This window comes from Rattus rattus, chromosome 1, assembly GCF_011064425.1.
Source record: "Rattus rattus isolate New Zealand chromosome 1, Rrattus_CSIRO_v1, whole genome shotgun sequence".
NCBI lineage: Eukaryota > Metazoa > Chordata > Mammalia > Rodentia > Muridae > Rattus > Rattus rattus.
This window is the reverse complement of record NC_046154.1, coordinates 35,065,691-35,083,140: the sequence shown is the minus strand read 5'-3', so window position 1 is coordinate 35,083,140 and position 17,450 is coordinate 35,065,691. Positions and strand designations below refer to the sequence as shown.

Here is a 17,450-nt window from a genome sequence, read left to right as displayed (position 1 = left end):
ACCCTCCCCTGTGCTACACGGCGGGAGGGGAGTGGGTGTGGAGGGGCACCCAAAGGCGAGAGTTCTTGATCACACATCTCTTCCTTTCTCCACCTTGCCACTCCGCAGATCCTCGTTGATTCCCCTCTGGGTTCGGGCGGGACACCGGACGGGGTCGCATCTTGTGAATCACCCCCTATCTTACCCCCACCCCCGCTGGGGCCCAGGAAGAGAAGGCTTAGAGATTCAACTACGGTTCTTCCGTTCCCATAGCAACAGTGCGGTTGTTTTTGCGAATCCACTTTAATCATCGGTACTTTTCGCTCCAAACTGTGACCCAAGCTCTGAGCCTCAGGGTTGAGGAACAGATGGGGGTACAGCCCTCTACAATCCTGGCGACTCCGGGAAGGTCAGCGCGGGCGGGCGGGCGGGCGGGCAGGCGGGGCGTGCTCTTGTGGTAGCCTAGACTCACAGGCCACCCCATCCCCACCTGAAACCCCGCCTGTCACTCGGTGCCAGCTGAACCAATCGATGTCCAAAGTTGCGGAGAGGAGGCGGGCCTTATGCAAATCGTGTCGCCTTCGAGAAGCAAATAGTGATACAAGAACTGGGGAGGCGGCTTCGACGTGGACCCTACAGAGCCTGTCGTCCGCCCGATAGCCAGCTTCATCCCCGCGGACGCCCAGGCTCCGAGCCATCTAGCGACTCGGCGAGCGGCCTCAGGTAATGCGGGTGGGGCTGGGCCCTCGAAGCAACCTCGTGGGGCGGAGGCCCTGAGGCCCTCCTCCTCCGCGTTTCCCTCCCCTCCTCATCTGCTCAGATCCATCTTTCTGACCCTGGGTCTGTCATAGGTGGACAATCATCTGGAGAGCCCGCCTTGGGCCAGGGACTTTCACTTCAAGCCGAGTCCCCGGTTCAAGAAGGAGGTACGGCCGCCTCCTTGCCCCCAGCTCAGGTAAGAATAACCATTCCTCTGGCTCCAGTGCAAACACACACACACACACACACACACACACACACACACACACACACACACACACACTTGGGGGTGTGGTGTCTGTCACTGATGCTAGAAGAGAGGCTCCAGTCACCCTGTCTTCACTTGCCTCTAGACACAGTGGTTTGCCAAGCCTCATGGAAACCTGTACTTGGAGAACCCACACCCACACCAATAGTTCACTGTCATTCACATCTCAGGGTCCTGTTCCCAAAAAGACCTCGATAGCAAATTCATTCTCTGACTACCCTATCTCTGCCCCTTACTTGGACAGCTCCCAGCATACCTAAGGGAAGGATGACGCCAGGCACATTCAGCATTCCCCCTCTAAGCCCCCACACTAGACAGCGGTCCCACACTCTGCCTTTTTAACCTGGGATGGTCCTCCCAGCAGACCACCCCATAGTTCTAGTCTTTATACCTCATCACCTCACACAGGAACGCACCAGGTCCTCTCTGTGTAACCCGTTCTTCTCTGTCGCTTTTGTGCCTGTTGCTCTCTCTCCCTCCTGTTGTTCGTAGAGATGAAGCCAAAGATCCATGTGGACTCATTTTCTCCTCCCCTACATCTGAACATGGAAGCAGGACAGTGTGAACCTTGCTTTTGCCTCCATCCCTGCTTGACTTTAGCCAAGTTCTTTCCCCCTCAGATTCTTCACGAGATGGGCAAAGAGCAGGGCCGAGGAGGGATTGGCAAGACGGTCTTGAGCAACCTTCCAATTCTGACATATTCTGGTTCCACAGCTGATTACAGCAGAACAAAACCCCATTTAAACCATCAGAATATTTCTCAGAGGAGACCTGAGAGGCCCTCGCCATCACTGTAGGGACATCCGTTTCACTCAGGCCAAGGTTCAGGCTACTACTCCCTCTTACATATCTTTCAGACTCATTCCCTTAGTGGTCTTTTCTAGACCTCCAAACCACCAGACCACCCTGGCATGAAAACTTCGAATTGAAGGTGGTTAACACAGCTCACCTTGTATGAGTCACTTTTGCCTTTTATTATGAAGGGGAGGAACAAGACCTGGTTGTTACTGCCTTTGCTGCTGCTTGTAGAAGAGCAAAGGGAGGAGAGGGAAAGAGAAAATCTCCTGACCACGGAGCTGTTGTCGCCATGGCAACCGCCTCAGCACCAGCTCCCCTGAAGCTAGAGAAGGGTGTGGGATTATTGCCTCCTTCAGTCCCTCCTACTTTTTACTGCCACTTCTCCACTTGAAACCCCTAACCACGAGCCCTCTAGAAGAAGCCTCTGAGCATGGGGCAGGGGGATGGGTTTTTAAGCAAGGAGTACCTCCTCAACTGGAGGACAGCCCCCCAGAAGCCACCACTTCAACAGGACATGCACTTAGTTAGGCACTGGTCTTTGCTTTGGAGCTGATGGGCTCCAGTTGACCTTGGGTGAACCTTCCCTTTCCCTGACTCTGGTTTCTATTGTCTCTGAAGTAGGCTTGGTAGAGGATCACAAACAAACAAAAGTGTGACATAGTACCAAGAGGAAGGGCGTGTTGCTCTTCTCTCATAAGCTAAGTGACATTCACCAAGCATGACTATATCCTAGGCTCTGCCTTCAAGCTTCTGCAGGATGCTCATGTGCAGGCACAGGGAGGACACTTCCAGAAAGCAGACTTAGAAACGATAAGAAACATGTACCTTTTCCCCTGTCTAAGACGCTCAGAAATAGTCCAAGTCCTGTTGGAAAGAGGAAGCTTACTTTGGGGCAGAAAGACCAGGGACTGTCCCTTAGAGAGCTAGATCATCAGATAGGGGTCAAAAGACAGTGTGTGGGTGAGGGTTCCACACCATAGCCTCGCAAGGTCTGCCTGTGCCCAGAGTGCTGAGTTCATGCTGCTGCCTGACTGTGGTCATCTTGGGATGGGCTGACTGCAAGGAAGAATGTTCCAGGGAAGGAATGAAGGCAGCTTGCAGCTTGTGTCATCCCAGAGGAGGGTGAAGGCAGAGAAACTATGTAAGCACATAGGCGAGGTAGGGTCTAGCTGAGAGATGCCTGGCTCGGGAGGAGGATGGATGGTGGGTAGAGCAGCAGAGGGTGAAGATCAACAGGTGGGCAGCTTGAAACAAGATTCTAGATGGTTTTTGGAGTTTCAGAGTCTGGTCATGAGGGTGTGCATATAGGTATTTCTACCCTAATTTAAAGATGAGACTCTAGGAGATTTTGTAATTTCAGAGCATGACCTATACCACGTATTGTAACTATGGGAAATCATCCCCTGGAACAAAGGTATCAGAAGGACAGACCTTCATGTGAGGCAGGAAAGCCCCATGACCATGGGCCAACACAAGACCCGATAGCAAGCTGGCCATGAAGGAAAGGGGGCAAATCTGAAAGACTCCATGGGTTCCTTTTTCCTTCTCCGTGAACCCCAGACCCAGGGGTGAGGGGCTGGCTGCACCCACCATCCATCCTCCTCCCGAGCCAGGCATCTCAGCTAGACCCCACCTCACCTATGTGCTTACATAGTTTCTCTGCCTTCACCCTCCTCTGGGATGACACAAGCTGCAAGCTGCCTTCATTCCTTCCCTGGAACGTTCTTCCTCGAAGAAAACTCATTCCCAGATGAGCCGTGGTCAGGCAGCAGTGTGAACTCAGCCGGGATCAGTTGTTTAAATTGGGGGTGAATCTGGCTGTAGCCAGGGTGCTTAGGGGCATCCCCTAGGGCGGATGTATAGTTTCTGTCAGTCAGAGATTACGAGCTGCAGCTCAGGCAAAATGATCCCACCGAGACCAGAGGATCAGAGGTGCTTTTCCCAGAAGGCAGATGGGGGTGGGTAAAGTCTGTGCTGAGAAGTAGAGAGGATGGCTCAGCAGGTGATAAGGAGTCAGCCTGGATGCTTGTTGGAACCCCTCTACTGACTGCTCTCCCCCTCTCCCTCCCTCCCCACCTCCCTACCTCTCCCCTTCCCCCTCTCCCCTCCCTCTCCCTCCACTTCCCCTCCCCCTCCCCCTCTCCCTCTCTCTCTGGTACAAGCTAAAATAAGGGGGGCTGGGGGAGGTGATCTCAAAGGATGCTGCCTATTTTGAATATCTCTGATCCTCCGTAGGTCTAGGGTCAAGAGGGGCAGGGCACAGAAAAGGACCCTGAAGACAGTGGGTGGAGAAGTGGGGAAGGTAGCACAGGAGAGAGAAGGGGAGCAGAAGGTGAGGACCACACAGACACCATGAGACAGAGAGACGTGCGAGCGCTCTGACAGATTTGCAGCCTCATGCACTGACACCCTCCTACACATAGACCCAGCCCCTCATGCAGAAACTCAGGCACATCCTACAAGAGCCAAGGGGAAGAGAGTCTGCCTCCCCCATCAGACACCTTTGCTCTCCTGTTCTTCAACTTTCTTATGTATACCTTGAGCTTACACAGTCTTGGCGGGAGGAGACAGCTGAGAATGGTCCCTTGATTCCACCTATGGCTGCTCCAGAAGCACCCTTGACTCTGGCACTGGTGCAGTCCCAAGCTCCTGGAGATAGCATGCTTCCCCCTCCCAGGCTTGTGTAGAATCCCTCATTTTCTGGGGCTAGAGAAGGGTGTTGCCACCTTTGCTGCTCCTTAATCTCACAGCACAGAAGAGGATCCTGAGGTTCAGAGATATCCTGTAACTAACTTATGGACCATATGCTGTGATATCTGTGTTCATCTCAGTCCTAAATCCAGTCAGCAAGAGCTAAAAATGCTGCCTCCTTAGGGCCTTTCAGTCCATCCACATCTCTCTGGCTGAACCGTGTGCCAAGTCCTTCCTTGTCCTGCTCCTTTCTCTCTGCTTCCAGTCATCTCTTATTAAAGATTTGCTTTTATTATTTGTAACGATGAGGAGGAGTGTGTTTCTGCCTGAGGGCATGTGCACATGAGCGTATGTGTCCCTGGAGGCCAGAGGTGTCAGATGCCCTGGGGCTGGTGTTACAGATGATTGTACTTGGCATGGGTGCTGGGAACCAAACTTGGGTCCTCTGGAAGAGCAGCGAGTGCTCTTAATCACCGAGCCTCCTTTCCAGCCTCGTCATCTTGCACATTGCAGCCAAAAGAAAATTACAAAAAAAGAAAAAATCTCTATCCTTCCAGGATCTGGCATATTGTAAGCATCCCATGAGATGGAATGAGTGTTAGCTTGCAAACCCTTGCTTTAAAACCTCTGGGTTGGCATGGATCAAAGGTCCTTTATAGGTCATCATTCATCTATCTCTAGAAACCTCTTATGAGCCTCTGAATGCTTGTCTTACCCTTACTTCACACCAAGCCCGGGCCCTCAACAAATGCTCAGGGAGTGAATGGGTTAATGAAAAGCAAAATTTAATCAGGGTCATGTCCGCTCCAGGCTGGGACTTCTATTTGCACAGGAAGGAAGGAGAGATGCTTCCTGTGTGGGGCTCCCAGGAAGGCCTCGAGGAAGAACTTGGGAAATGGTTCCTGGGGGACATTGGTAGGAGAGGAGCCTACCCAGGAGGGAGGGTGCTGGACACAGACAGCCCTTGCTAGCAGGAAGCCGAGTTGAGATTTTACGCTATGGACCTAGGGAACCATGAATGAATGATAGGAAGGTAAGGATGGAGATTGGGCCATATTCTACCCCCAGTTATTGAGGGGATCAGCTGCCACCTAGAAAGACTGGATATGTCCTTACAGGAGAAGTCTTCTCTGGGGTACAGGGTGTTGTAAGAGGAGAGAGGAAGTCCTATTGTGAGGAGAGGGAGCCCATGATCCAGAGAGTGGTCTCTACATGAGAAGAGGCCAGGGGAAGCTGTGCATCTTGAAGGGAGGTGGAGCTCCCTGAATGGGTCACCAGGGAAATGAGGAGGGACAGATGCTACTTTAGGAAGAAGGGCCCCTTATAGGGCAGGGAGTGTGAAGAAGGATGAGGTTGGAGAGCCACTTTGCCCAGATGAGGTCCTACCCTGGACTCTGTTGAAGGAGTTCTCTGTCCTCCAGGCCCACCATGGGGAAGAACAATAGCAAGCTGGCCCCTGAGGTGCTGGAAGATCTGGTCCAGAACACGGAGTTCAGCGAGCAGGAGCTAAAGCAGTGGTATAAGGGTTTCCTGAAGGATTGCCCCAGCGGCATCCTCAACCTGGAGGAGTTTCAGCAACTCTACATCAAGGTGCAGGGCGTGGCGTGGCGTGGTGGGGTGGGCAGAGACTGGGGACCCGAAAGCTGGCAGAGCTCTGCAGGTTGGGGCAGGCAGGGAGGTGAAGTTGTTGCTGTGCCCCAATAACCTGCACCCCTGCCTCAGTTCTTTCCTTACGGAGACGCCTCCAAGTTTGCACAGCATGCTTTCCGCACCTTCGACAAGAACGGGGATGGCACCATCGACTTCCGGGAGTTCATCTGCGCCCTTTCTGTCACCTCCCGTGGCAGCTTTGAGCAGAAGCTCAACTGGGCCTTTGAGATGTACGACCTGGACGGCGATGGACGCATCACGCGGCTGGAGATGCTGGAGATCATTGAGGTGCGGCTGGGGCGGGGTGGGGAAGCAGAGTTCTTGAGCCTAGCTCTTCCCCAGTGTTCTTCTATCGCAGTTCTCGTCCCAGGCCCAGTGTTTAACCTGTGGGTAGGTGGTGATACCCCATTCTCCTAGATGAACACAAGGTAGCGTGTGGCAGCCATCAGTGAATCAAATCTAAGGTAGCCAAGTTAATTCATTTGGTTTTTCAAGAAATAAGTATTGAGGTTTGGAGAGATGACTCAGCGTGTAAGGGTGCTTGCTGCTTGAGGTTGCTCCTGGGACCCCACGTAGTAGAAGGAGAGAACCAATCTCTATACATTGTCCTCCCCAGATATACCAGGATTCTTGCTCTGGTCCATGTACACACACACACACACACACACACACACACACACACACATACACACACTAAATGCGTGTTTGTTTGTTTGTTATAAAATATATTTAGTCCTGTTAGTCCTGCCATGAGCTTTCATAGGAGACTCCTTCTAGAAAATCAATTAGTAAATTTGGGTCATTCCAGGCAGTAAATGGTATGGAAAATGAGTAAGGGAAGAGAGAGTGATGGGGGGGAATGGGGAGGAACTAATTCATCCAGTCTGCAGAGTGAACCACTGGCAGGCACACACACACACACACACACACACACACACACACACACACACACACACACACACTCTCTCTCTCACACACACACACACACTCACACACACACCTCTCTCACACACACACACACACACACACACACTCACACACACGCACGCACACACACACACACACACACACACACACACACACACACACACACTCTCTCTCTCTCTCACACACACACACACACACACACACACACACACACACACACACAGGTGAAGCTGGTTTTGTTTGACTCAGAGTGTGGTAGGAGGCCAGGGCAGAGGGGGAGACGTGAGCAGAGGGGAGAAAGGTGGCAAATGACCCGACAGACAGTAGGGACCCATCAGTAGCTCAGGTGAGGTAGCAGCATTGATCTTCAAGGCATTGATTAGCTGAGAGAGGAGCATGCTGGCACAGAGGCCTGGAGACCAGTTAGAAGACTCTGGCAGAAACCCAGTCAGGAGCCTTCAGGCACAGACTGCGGAATGTTGGAAAGCAAGTCTCCATAGCGCCCACCACAGAATTAGAGTGGACATGTTTAGAAGTGAAGAATCGGATGTATGTGTGAGAAAGAAGGGAGAGAAAATGGCATGAGAACTAAGCACGGTGGTACACTCCTGTAATCCCAGCACTCAGGAAGCTGAGGCACAAGGATCGTGAGTTCAAGGCTAGGCTGAACAACATAATGAGTTCCAAGCCAGCCTGGCTACAGATGAGAAACACTGTCTCAGAGAATGGCTTGGGGTTTTGTACATTGTTGTTGTTGCTGCTGCTGCTGCTGTTTGTTTTGTTTTGAAATCTAGCAGAGTAAGTCCTTACTTATTGAGGCAGGGAATTCTAGAGGCACGTTGGGAAGTGGGTTAAAGAGTTCAGTTTGAGCATGACTCATTTAAAGTACTTCTTAGGTTGAATTTTTTATTGTTTGGTGTGATAGTGCCTGCCTTTCATCCCAGTACTTAGGTAGGCAGAGGCAGGTGTATCTTTGTGAATTCAAAGCCAGCATGGTCTGAATAGTAGGTTCAAAGACAGCCTTGTCTACATATCAAGTGCGCACACACACACACACACACACACATACATACACACACACACACACACACACACACACACACACACACAATGAGGGTGCATTACCACAGTGTGCATGTGAGGTCAGAGAACAACTTTGTCGAGTCAGTTCTTTCCTTCCACCTTTTTGTGGACTCTGGAGACCCAACGCGGTCATCAGGCTTGTGGAGTGAGCGCCTGTATCAGGTGAGCCATCCATCCAGCCCTAAAAAGCCAGTCTTGATGGCCGCGGTCTCTTTCTAGTGTCTCCACTCTCCTCCAGTGTGCTATCAGTGTTCCCCAGATCTCCCTTGTATTCATCCGCCGTCCTCCCTGCCAGTCGGGTGCTCACCCCTCCGTCTGTGCTCTGTCAGGCTATCTATAAGATGGTGGGCACCGTGATCATGATGCGCATGAACCAGGATGGGCTCACACCTCAGCAGCGCGTAGACAAGATCTTCAAGAAGATGGACCAGGATAAGGATGACCAGATCACGCTGGAGGAGTTCAAGGAGGCGGCCAAGAGTGACCCGTCCATTGTGTTGCTGTTGCAATGCGACATGCAGAAGTAGAGGCTGGTGAGGGGCAGGGCCCCTGGCCAGGAAAGGCATGGCACCTCCCAACCTGATGTCCTCTCTGCTGGCCCATCCCCGGGGGGAGGGGCGTCCCAGCCTCACTCTCTAGCTCACCCACTCCTCTGCCCAAGCCTTTCTCTCCTCAGTCAAGCTCCACGAGTGACCACCTCATCCTTCGAAGGAGACAGGTCCTCTCAAGTAGCCTGTCCTCAGATAGTCTGCCATTAGCTCCACCTCTAGCCTTGGCCTAGAACCAACATCCTTTGGGCTTAGGAGAGTTGGCTTTTGACCCTAGAGGCGAGGTTAAGGAGGGGCTGAGGACTTGCTTTGCAATCCTGTTGTTCTCAGGATTATGGTCCAAATAAACAGTATGGTCCATAGGGCCCCGGTCGAAGGACCAAACCGGGTCTATCCTGGACTCTCCGGATTCCCTGAGAGGTGGTCTCTGCCCTGCCCCCTTGCTCTACCTGGCTTCTCTGGCCCCAGCCTTTGGAACGTTCAATGAGTCCTTTCTTCAGCTAATGCTTGTTGAGTACTTGCCCCATGCCAGGCACCTGACGGTGCTAAGAATACGGTTGTTTACAGAAACCCATTCCATGCCCCCTGGAAGCCCACATGGTAACAAGACAACTTCCAAGGGTCGCGGTCTCAGACCGGGATGTGAAGCACAACGGGAGATGAGGGTGGGAGGCAGCTGGCGAGTTGTCAGAACTAGTGTGTCCTCCAGTCGGTGCCACCCAAAGCTGCAGGAAGATGGAATGAAAAGCCTGAGGAAGCTTAGGTGCCATGTGGGTGGAAGCTTTAAGAAAAACAAAACAAAAAAAAATTTATGTAATATTTATTTTTTTAGTGCCCTTTCGAAGAGATAAGATCATTTTATTAGACTATTAAAATATACTCTATATTACTTGATTTCTTAAAAAAAAGAAGATTTAAATAAATATAAAAATGCTAACGTTGGGGGTGGGGGGGACGTTTAGGCAAAAGCGGTAGGGCTACCATCAGACCTGGAGAACCCGAGCTCTCACCACCAGCAGTTCCTGCTGTCCTCTGCCACATCCCTTTATCTGCTTTTCACAGTTCCACGGGCGACTTTTCTGTCCCACACTTCGGGTGCTGGCGTCAGAGAACCAGGGGCAAGCGCAGTTCATACCCACGTCTTGGAAGCTTGTTTCTGAGTTTGGATTGGTTTGGTTGGCTTAGCCTAAGATAGAAGGAGCTAGAAGAAAGGAATCCTGCAGACGCCGTGCATGCGGGCTTCTGGGTTCTGCTTATTTGTGAACCAAATGCTTAAAGAATATGCTGGGCGTACTCCATACAAAAGGCTTTCCCTAAACCTTTCCATCCTAGATCTGCCAGGTAATCTACTTTGTCCACCTCCAAGCTCACCAGCTTAGCTTTCTGAACTTTAAGGTCTCTGAGCTAACTATTGTGCTGCATGCTTTCCAGAAAAAAAAAATCCACTTGCTTCTTCCAGCTCCACACCTCACTTCCGCCCGCGCTTCCTTGTCATCAGAGGTTGGCTTTGACGTGCCATGACAGTTGGCTTCCTCTTGAACTGCTGTGAAAACAGTCTAGTACAGAGATGCTGTCAGCCGGGGTGGGAGTTGAGAGCGCTTGTGAAGCTGGGGCGTGTGGTGGCAAAGATTGCCCTGCAGAAGATACACGATTTGCCACTTCCGGGTGTTCATCTCCCTGCTGGTAGAAGTGTTTGTAGATTCTGACCTGTGGTCCGAAGTTCTGTCTGACTTTCCTTCTTGTGGCCTTTGGAGGGAGCAAGTCACCTTCTTCCTGACCTGCCTACCCAGGCCATGTGGTGAGGCTGAGGAACTCTTAGCCTCAAGTGATAGTGGTAGGTGTTTATTTTTTGGTGATGCTTCATGGGGCTGCTGCACAGCTCTCACAAACTGCCTGTTAAGCTTGTCTTGTGCTGTCATCGCTGCGACAGATACATGAGTGCTCCACGGCCTAGCTCGGCTGGGACCTGAATCTTCTAGTGAAAAGCTTTTCCTTGCCCCCAAATGTTTAATCTAGCCCGATTCACAATGACACAGAATTCCTTGGCTTTCAAAGGCTTGTATCTGCCTGCATCTTGTTTCGTCCTCACAGCCCAGGGAGATAGGGGTTTTCAGTACCTTTACCCAGGCTTGGAAGCTAAGGTTACAGGTTGAGGGTGAGAGGTCTCTTGTATGAGAGACAATATTGAGACTCGAACGCAAGGCTCTCTAAGAGTCTCTTTTCTGCTCCACCTGATTTCTCCAGATGCTAACTGCAAGACAAATTGACTTTGTCCTTTTAGAAGTTTCCTGCCTGCCAAGAACTTTCTGAGGTGACAGTCTTCCAAAAAGGAGGAGGAGCTTGAAGTCGCTCCATTTTCAGGCATCCTCTGGTTGCTTCAGGGCAGCTTTGCATGGACCAAAGCTGTTCTTGGAGGCTGCAAACCAAATCCTGGAAGCATCTTGCATTGTCTTCCCCACTATCTTCCTTCCTAAGGGAATTACTTTTCTTTTTCCAAGCTGGTAGGCAAGTTCTACTATGCGACAGATCACTCCAGGCTTCTGGTCACCCAATCATGGGCAACATTTGCTACTTAGGCCAAGGGTTTCAGACAGCCCAGCAGGCCCCAAGCTGGCTCCGCCCTCTTGCTGATGGGAGGAGCAACAGGCAGGTTAAGCCTTGCTCCCACATTCTCCTGGGTGTCTAAACCTCAGCATATCCAGGAGACCATGTGGTAGAGCACCCGTCCCTGCCTTGGGAAGAGAAAGGTTTCCCATCTCTGCTCCAGCTTGAGAAGCATCTTATCATGAAACACGAGGTCAGCAGAGATCTGTGTGCGTGACTTGCACAGACATGGAAACATAAATGCAGTTAAAATGCTGACATATCAGATGTGAGGTTCTGTATCCTCTTACAGAATGTGAATCTGGTGGTTCCAAATTTAGCCTCCTCACACCCGCTATCCTCATTCATCCTTTCTGGCTAAGCGATGAGCCCCCTATTTCTCATCCCCAAAAAAATCCCCAGCGTGGGCCGCTCTGTGCGCTGCTGTAGGCCACGCAGCTGCCTAATTACTAGCGAATCTTTGAAATTAAGAGAAAACCACGCCCATTGGCAAAGGCACTAATTCTTCTCTGCTCTGGCAATGGCAGGACCCCAAAAGCAGAACTCCATTTTACGTAGAAGGTCGTGGGAGCAAGAAGAGCACAAGCTGGTCTCCCTAGGCAGGGCAGTGAGCAGACACTGTAAATATTTTTACACAAAATTTTATTAAAGCAAAAGTTATTTCCTGAAGATCCACCCTGGGTGAGGCTTTGTGTTGGCTTTAGAAATCACCACGGGGCTAAGAATACATTTCTTACATAGCTCCTTCATTGTGCTCAAAGAAAGCAAAGGATTCACGTGCTCAATTTAAAAGTCTCCGAAAAACATGGGTTGTTTTTTTTTTCCCTAGACTTTTCAGGGTTTTCTCTTCTTAGCTTTGTCACAATGTGGGGTAGGACAGGGTCTCCCAGGATGCATGGGTCCCTCTGCTTGGTGGAGGCTGTCTAGGCGCTCGGTCTTCTAAGCAGTGAGGAAGCCTAGGTGTATCCCAGTTCACCATGGGAGCCCCCGTGTAGCTCCGACCCCTCCAGACATGCAACTTCTACTTGTGTTCACAGCGACCATCTTCACTGATCAACCCTGTGCCACGTGGTGTGTGTTTTCCCCACTGACAATGAATAAAAGGTGTGACTGTACAAGAAGCTCCTGTTCTTTGCTAAGCTGGGCTGGGTGGGGTTAGGGTGGGGCAAAGGGAAAGAGGCCAGGGGAGTTCACAGAGCACCTCGGGAGTCTCCTTGGGGATCAAGCTAGATCTTTGGTCTAGCAGTGTCTTAGTCAGGGTTTCTATTCCTGCACAAAACCTCGTGACCAAGATGCAAATTGGGGAGGAAAGGGTTTATTCAACTTACACTTCCGCATGGCTGTTCATCACCAAAGGAAGTCAGGACAGGAACTCACACAGGGCAGGATCTTGGAGGCCGAAGTGCCGAAGTGGATGCAGAGGCCATGGAGGGGCGCTGCTTACTGGCTTGCTTCCCCTGGCTTGCTCAGCCTGCTTTCTTATAGAACCCAGGACCACCAGCCCAGGGATAGCACCACCCACAGTGGGCTGGGCCCTCCCCCCTTGATCAGTAATTGGGAAAATGCCTTACAGCTGGATCTCCTCAAGGGCGACTCCTTTCTCTGTGATAGCTCCAGGTTGTGTCAAGTTGACACACAAAACCAGCCAGTACAGGCAGGGATTCTAGTCATATAGCAAGAAACCCACTTAAGCTACTTCAAAGGGAAACAGATCACAAAGGATCCCGATGACAGGCAATTCAGGATGTGGGGACACAGCTCGGTCGGTCGGTAGAGTGTTTGCTCAGCACGCACAAGGCCACGGGCAACCTCCACACTGCATACGATGGATAGGTGGCACCTGCCTGTGACCCCAGCACATGGGAAGTCGAAGTAGGAGGATCAAGAGTTCAAAGTCCAGGCTACATTAGTAAGTTCAAACCCAGCCTTAGACATGAGTCCTTGTCTAAAAAAACAAAAATAAGTAAGATCTAGGTTTGGGGCTGGAGAGCTGGCTCAATGGTTAAGAACACTTGATTGCTCTTCCAGAGGTCCTGAGTTCAATGGCCAGCAACCATGTGGTGGCTCTCAACCATCTGTAATTGGATCTGATGCCCTCTTTTGTCATGTAGACATACACACAAATAAAGCACTCATATACATGAATAGATAAATCTTTAAAAGGGGGAGGGGTTCTGGGCATCTAAACCACAACTGTAGAACTGGCAACTGGACCTCTCCCTTTCAACCTTGGGATCATGGGCTTTGTCTGGGTAGCGGTTGCTTTCTGTTTTGCTTGTTTGTTTAAGACAGGGTCCCACTATGTAGTCCAAGCTGGTCTTACTCTCCTTATCCTCCAGCCTCCTGGGTGCTAGGATTACAGATGAGTTTCACCATGACCAGAAGGGGTGCTGATGGCAGTAGACATTGGTAGACGGCACCCCAAGAATCCATGAGTAGATCGCAGTTGATGGCAATAAGCTGGCCATGGTCCATGGTTTATTCCTGTGCAAATCAAGAAGAGAGACTCTTCTGAGCAAACGCAAGCATGCAGCTAAGCAGCAAACAGCACCTTGAATTTGTTAGAAAAATATGTCCAGGCATGGTGGTGCACACCTTTAATGCCAGCACTCCAGAAGAGACCAGCCTAATCTACACAGTGAGCTCACACTGTGAGACCCTGGGGGAGGGGGAAGAGAGAGGCAGGGGAGAGGAGGAGGGAGGGGAGGAGGAGGGGAGAGGAGGAGAGGGAGAAGGAAGGGGAGGGGCGAGGGGAGGGAGGAGAAGGGAAGAGGGGAGGGAGGAAGGGGGAGGGGAGAAGGAGAGTGAGAGAGAGGAGGGGGGAGAGAGAAGGGAGGGGGAGAGGAGAGGGGAGAGAGAGAGGAGGAGGAGGAGAAGGGAAATGGGAGGGGGAGGGGAGGGAGAGGGAGGGGAGGGAGAGTAGGAGGGGGGAGAGTGAGGGGAGAGGAAGAGGAGGTGAAGGAGGAGGGAGGGAGGGGGAGGAGAGAGGGACAGGGAGAGGGAGGAGGGAGAGGGAGGGAGAGTAGGAGGGGGAGAGTGAGGGGAGAGGAAGGGGAGGTGAAGGAGGAGGGGGAGGGAGGGGAGGGGAGGAGAGAGGGACAGGGAGAGGGTATTCCTCCTTTGCACAGATAAATCCCTGACATCCCCGTGCACTCACTCTAACAAGTAGAGCATATGGCGGATTTCAGCGCTCACCTGCCCTGCTGGTCAGAATCACTGTAGTATAAACCCTGTTCCACCCTCCACAGGAACCCAGTCTGATTCCTGAGAGCTCCTAAACTGACCCAGACGTGGTAGGAGCAGCATGGGAGGAAGTGGTGAAAGGCTCTTTTCAGAACGTCCCCTTAACAGCCAGAGGGGGTTGGGGGCAGCACAGGTGGAGGTGCTGGCTGCCTTCTGAGACGCTCCATTGCTTTTTCAAGGGTTTCCTCAAGGACAGCCTGGAGAAGGCAGCTTTCTTGGCAGGAAGCAATTAGGACAGAGGAAGGCGGCTGACCGGCCTCAGGGTAACCATGAACCAGAGGAGGCTGCTTGGAAGTCTGACTCAGTAGCCCGAGAACCTGAAGTTGCTGCTCCCAACAGAAGCCACACTTTGGGGATGGGAAATCCTGTCCCCTCCCTTATTGAAGATGCTAAGGTCCTGGGTTGCCTTCCTGTCAGATGCCTCATAATCTCTCACCAGGCAGGTGGCTGCACCTTCTACTTCCAGTCTTACCTTCTACCTCACCTACAAGACAGGGTGACCTTTTTAAAGCACATGTCATGCCCACTTTTCAAGGGCTCTCCCCCTGCATCATGATCTGTTACATAAATAGCCCTCAAGGCCCTGCATGTCCTGTCACCAGTGACCTGAGAAGCCTTCATCTTAAACTCCCATTTGTCTCCTGCAGCCTGCACTGGAGCCACCCTGAATCCCTTTCCCAGGCTCTCTTAGGCCTAGGTATTCTTATAAGTATTACTCTTCTCCAAGCCACGGGTTCCCCTTGTGTCAACCTTTGTGAAGACAGGCCATCGTCCAACAACAGCCCCTCACATTTACATGGTTCATCACAGTCAGCAAACCTTCCTGTGTGGTTCCCAGGCCAAGCACAGTTGAGTTTCTTATGGTTTGGATAGGAAGTGGGGACCTACCTAAAGATGGTACATCAGGAGAGGTGGATGCTGTGGCTACAGTGTCCCACTACCAGGACACCCTGCCTCTTCATCGTGGAATCTGAAACAACGGTTGTTTGGTCCCGCCGACCACTGTCTGATTGAGCTCTCTAAAACTGTAAACCAAAGTAAAATCTTAAGTCCTTTAACTTCTTTCCAGTGGATACTTTGTCACAGCTACACAAAAGCGACTAATACCATCTGCTTTCCTCAACACATGGAAAGGAAGACTCAGAGAATTGCTGTTCTACACCGGGGGCTTGAACTCAGATAAGTTGACATCAAAGCCATTGCTTACTGTACCTCTTAGCTATGGGAGCAAACACATCAGAATGCAAGAGGGGACATCAAGGGCGGAGGTAGTCAGAGGGAAAGATCCAAGGGGAGAGATGGTTACATGAAGAGGTGGTACAGATGCCACAGGTCTCACTAAATTCTAGCCAATGGGGCCTGGTCTGCAGGGACAGGATGATCAGGAGAGCAGCTCAGATATGTGGCTGTCCTAAAGCATCAATTCTTAACCTGTGGGTCATGACCCCTTTGTGGGCCAAACAGCCCTTTCACAGAGGTCACCTAAGACCAACAGAAAACACAGATATTTACATTATGATTCATAACAGTAGCAAAATTACAGTTATAAGGTAGCAAGGAAAATAATTTGAGTTGTGGGTCACACAACACAGGAAATTGTATTAAAAGGTCTCAGCATTAGGAAGGCTGAGAACCAATGTCCTGGAAGGTCTGTTGGCAGTTTATCATCTTCAGAAGTTCTGGAGTGCAGAGGATGAAGCTAGGGAATCCCTACAGCCATGATCTCAGGGAGAACCATGCCAGCCAGGAGAACAGTCAGAAACACAGAGGGTCAAAGGGCAGCTGGAGACCAATTCTCTAACCCTTCACACACGGCAGAGCTCTGAAAGGGTCTGAACGGAAGTCAAAGCAGGGTCCTTTGATGGCTTGGGACAGACACCCAGCCCTGTTGGTGTGTGTAGAGAGACATGGCTTAGGTAGGACCTTCTGCTTTCAGAAGAAAGTGCAAGGCGTGGAGCATGCACCCCCACAGTCTCAGTGGTCAGGAGGCTGAGGCAAGAGGATTGTGTTGCGTTTGAGGCCAGCTTTGGCTACATAGTGAGCTCTAGGACAGCTTCGCTACTATGTAAGACACTGTCTCAAAATAAACAGAAACAAAACACCAGCGAAAGCACAGGTTAAACAAGCTTAAGCAAGAAGGCTTTTTGGCTCACATAATTAGAAGCTCAAGTCCCAATGGATCTGGAGGTTTAGTGTGGCACCCTCTCCCACTGCTTCCTCTCCCTCCCCTCTCCTCCCTCCCCTCTCTAACTTCATTGACCCACATGGGCTTCTCTGTATTCCTTCACCTGCCACAGGGATTCACATTGTCCCCAGTTAAAACCCCAAGGGGTCAGCAGGGCATGGTAATATATGCCTTTAATCCCAGCACTCAGAAAGTAGAGACAGGAGGATATCTGTGAGTTTGAAGTCAGGCTGGTATACATGGGGAGTTCCAGGACAGCCAGGATTACATAGACAGACACTAGTTCAAAAACCAAGCAAACAACAAAATAAAACAACAAAACTGGGGGAGGGGGGAAACAAGTCCCCCAGCATCCATATAACTGCCCAGAAAGGGTAACCCAATCATCCCTCTGTTGGTCAGTAAGTTTGGGGAATATTTGACCCAAGCTCAGCACGTGCTGCTCCTTGAGCACTGGGGAGATGGGCTTATTGTCATAAGTAGCTGAGGAGAGCAGTGACATCAAGCCAAACAATAGCTACCAACTTTCTCCTCTGGGATATCTGTTGAACAGCAAGAAGAACCCCATGGGAAATTGAGGCAGCCCATTTTGAGGACCCCAGCCCTGCTGCATGGAGTTATTAGCCACTTCTCAACCAAATCCTGCTCATCGAATCTTTAAAAATCGAATGCCATGGCAATCCGGAGAGAGCCACAATAGCCAGGACTTAAAGAG

At 51.1% G+C, this 17,450-nt stretch overlaps 1 protein-coding gene and 1 long non-coding RNA gene across 2 annotated transcripts; one reads left to right on the top strand and one right to left on the bottom strand.

Annotated features, from left to right (window-relative positions):
- Positions 1–478: 478 nt before the first annotated feature.
- Positions 479–2,029, bottom strand: LOC116897062. Its single transcript, XR_004387393.1, has 3 exons — positions 1,956–2,029; positions 1,423–1,545; positions 479–558 (listed from the first exon to the last, which is right to left on the bottom strand). It is a non-coding gene; the product is annotated as an uncharacterized LOC116897062 (long non-coding RNA).
- On the top strand, positions 509–12,428 carry Hpcal4 (hippocalcin like 4). The gene is made up of 5 exons (XM_032898678.1): positions 509–702; positions 831–934; positions 5,917–6,085; positions 6,218–6,433; positions 8,485–12,428. The coding sequence occupies exons 3-5, from the start codon at positions 5,924–5,926 to the stop codon at positions 8,680–8,682; spliced, it is 576 nt and encodes a 191-aa protein (XP_032754569.1). The 5' UTR covers positions 509–702; positions 831–934; positions 5,917–5,923; the 3' UTR covers positions 8,683–12,428.
- The last annotated feature ends 5,022 nt before the right edge of the window (positions 12,429–17,450 follow it).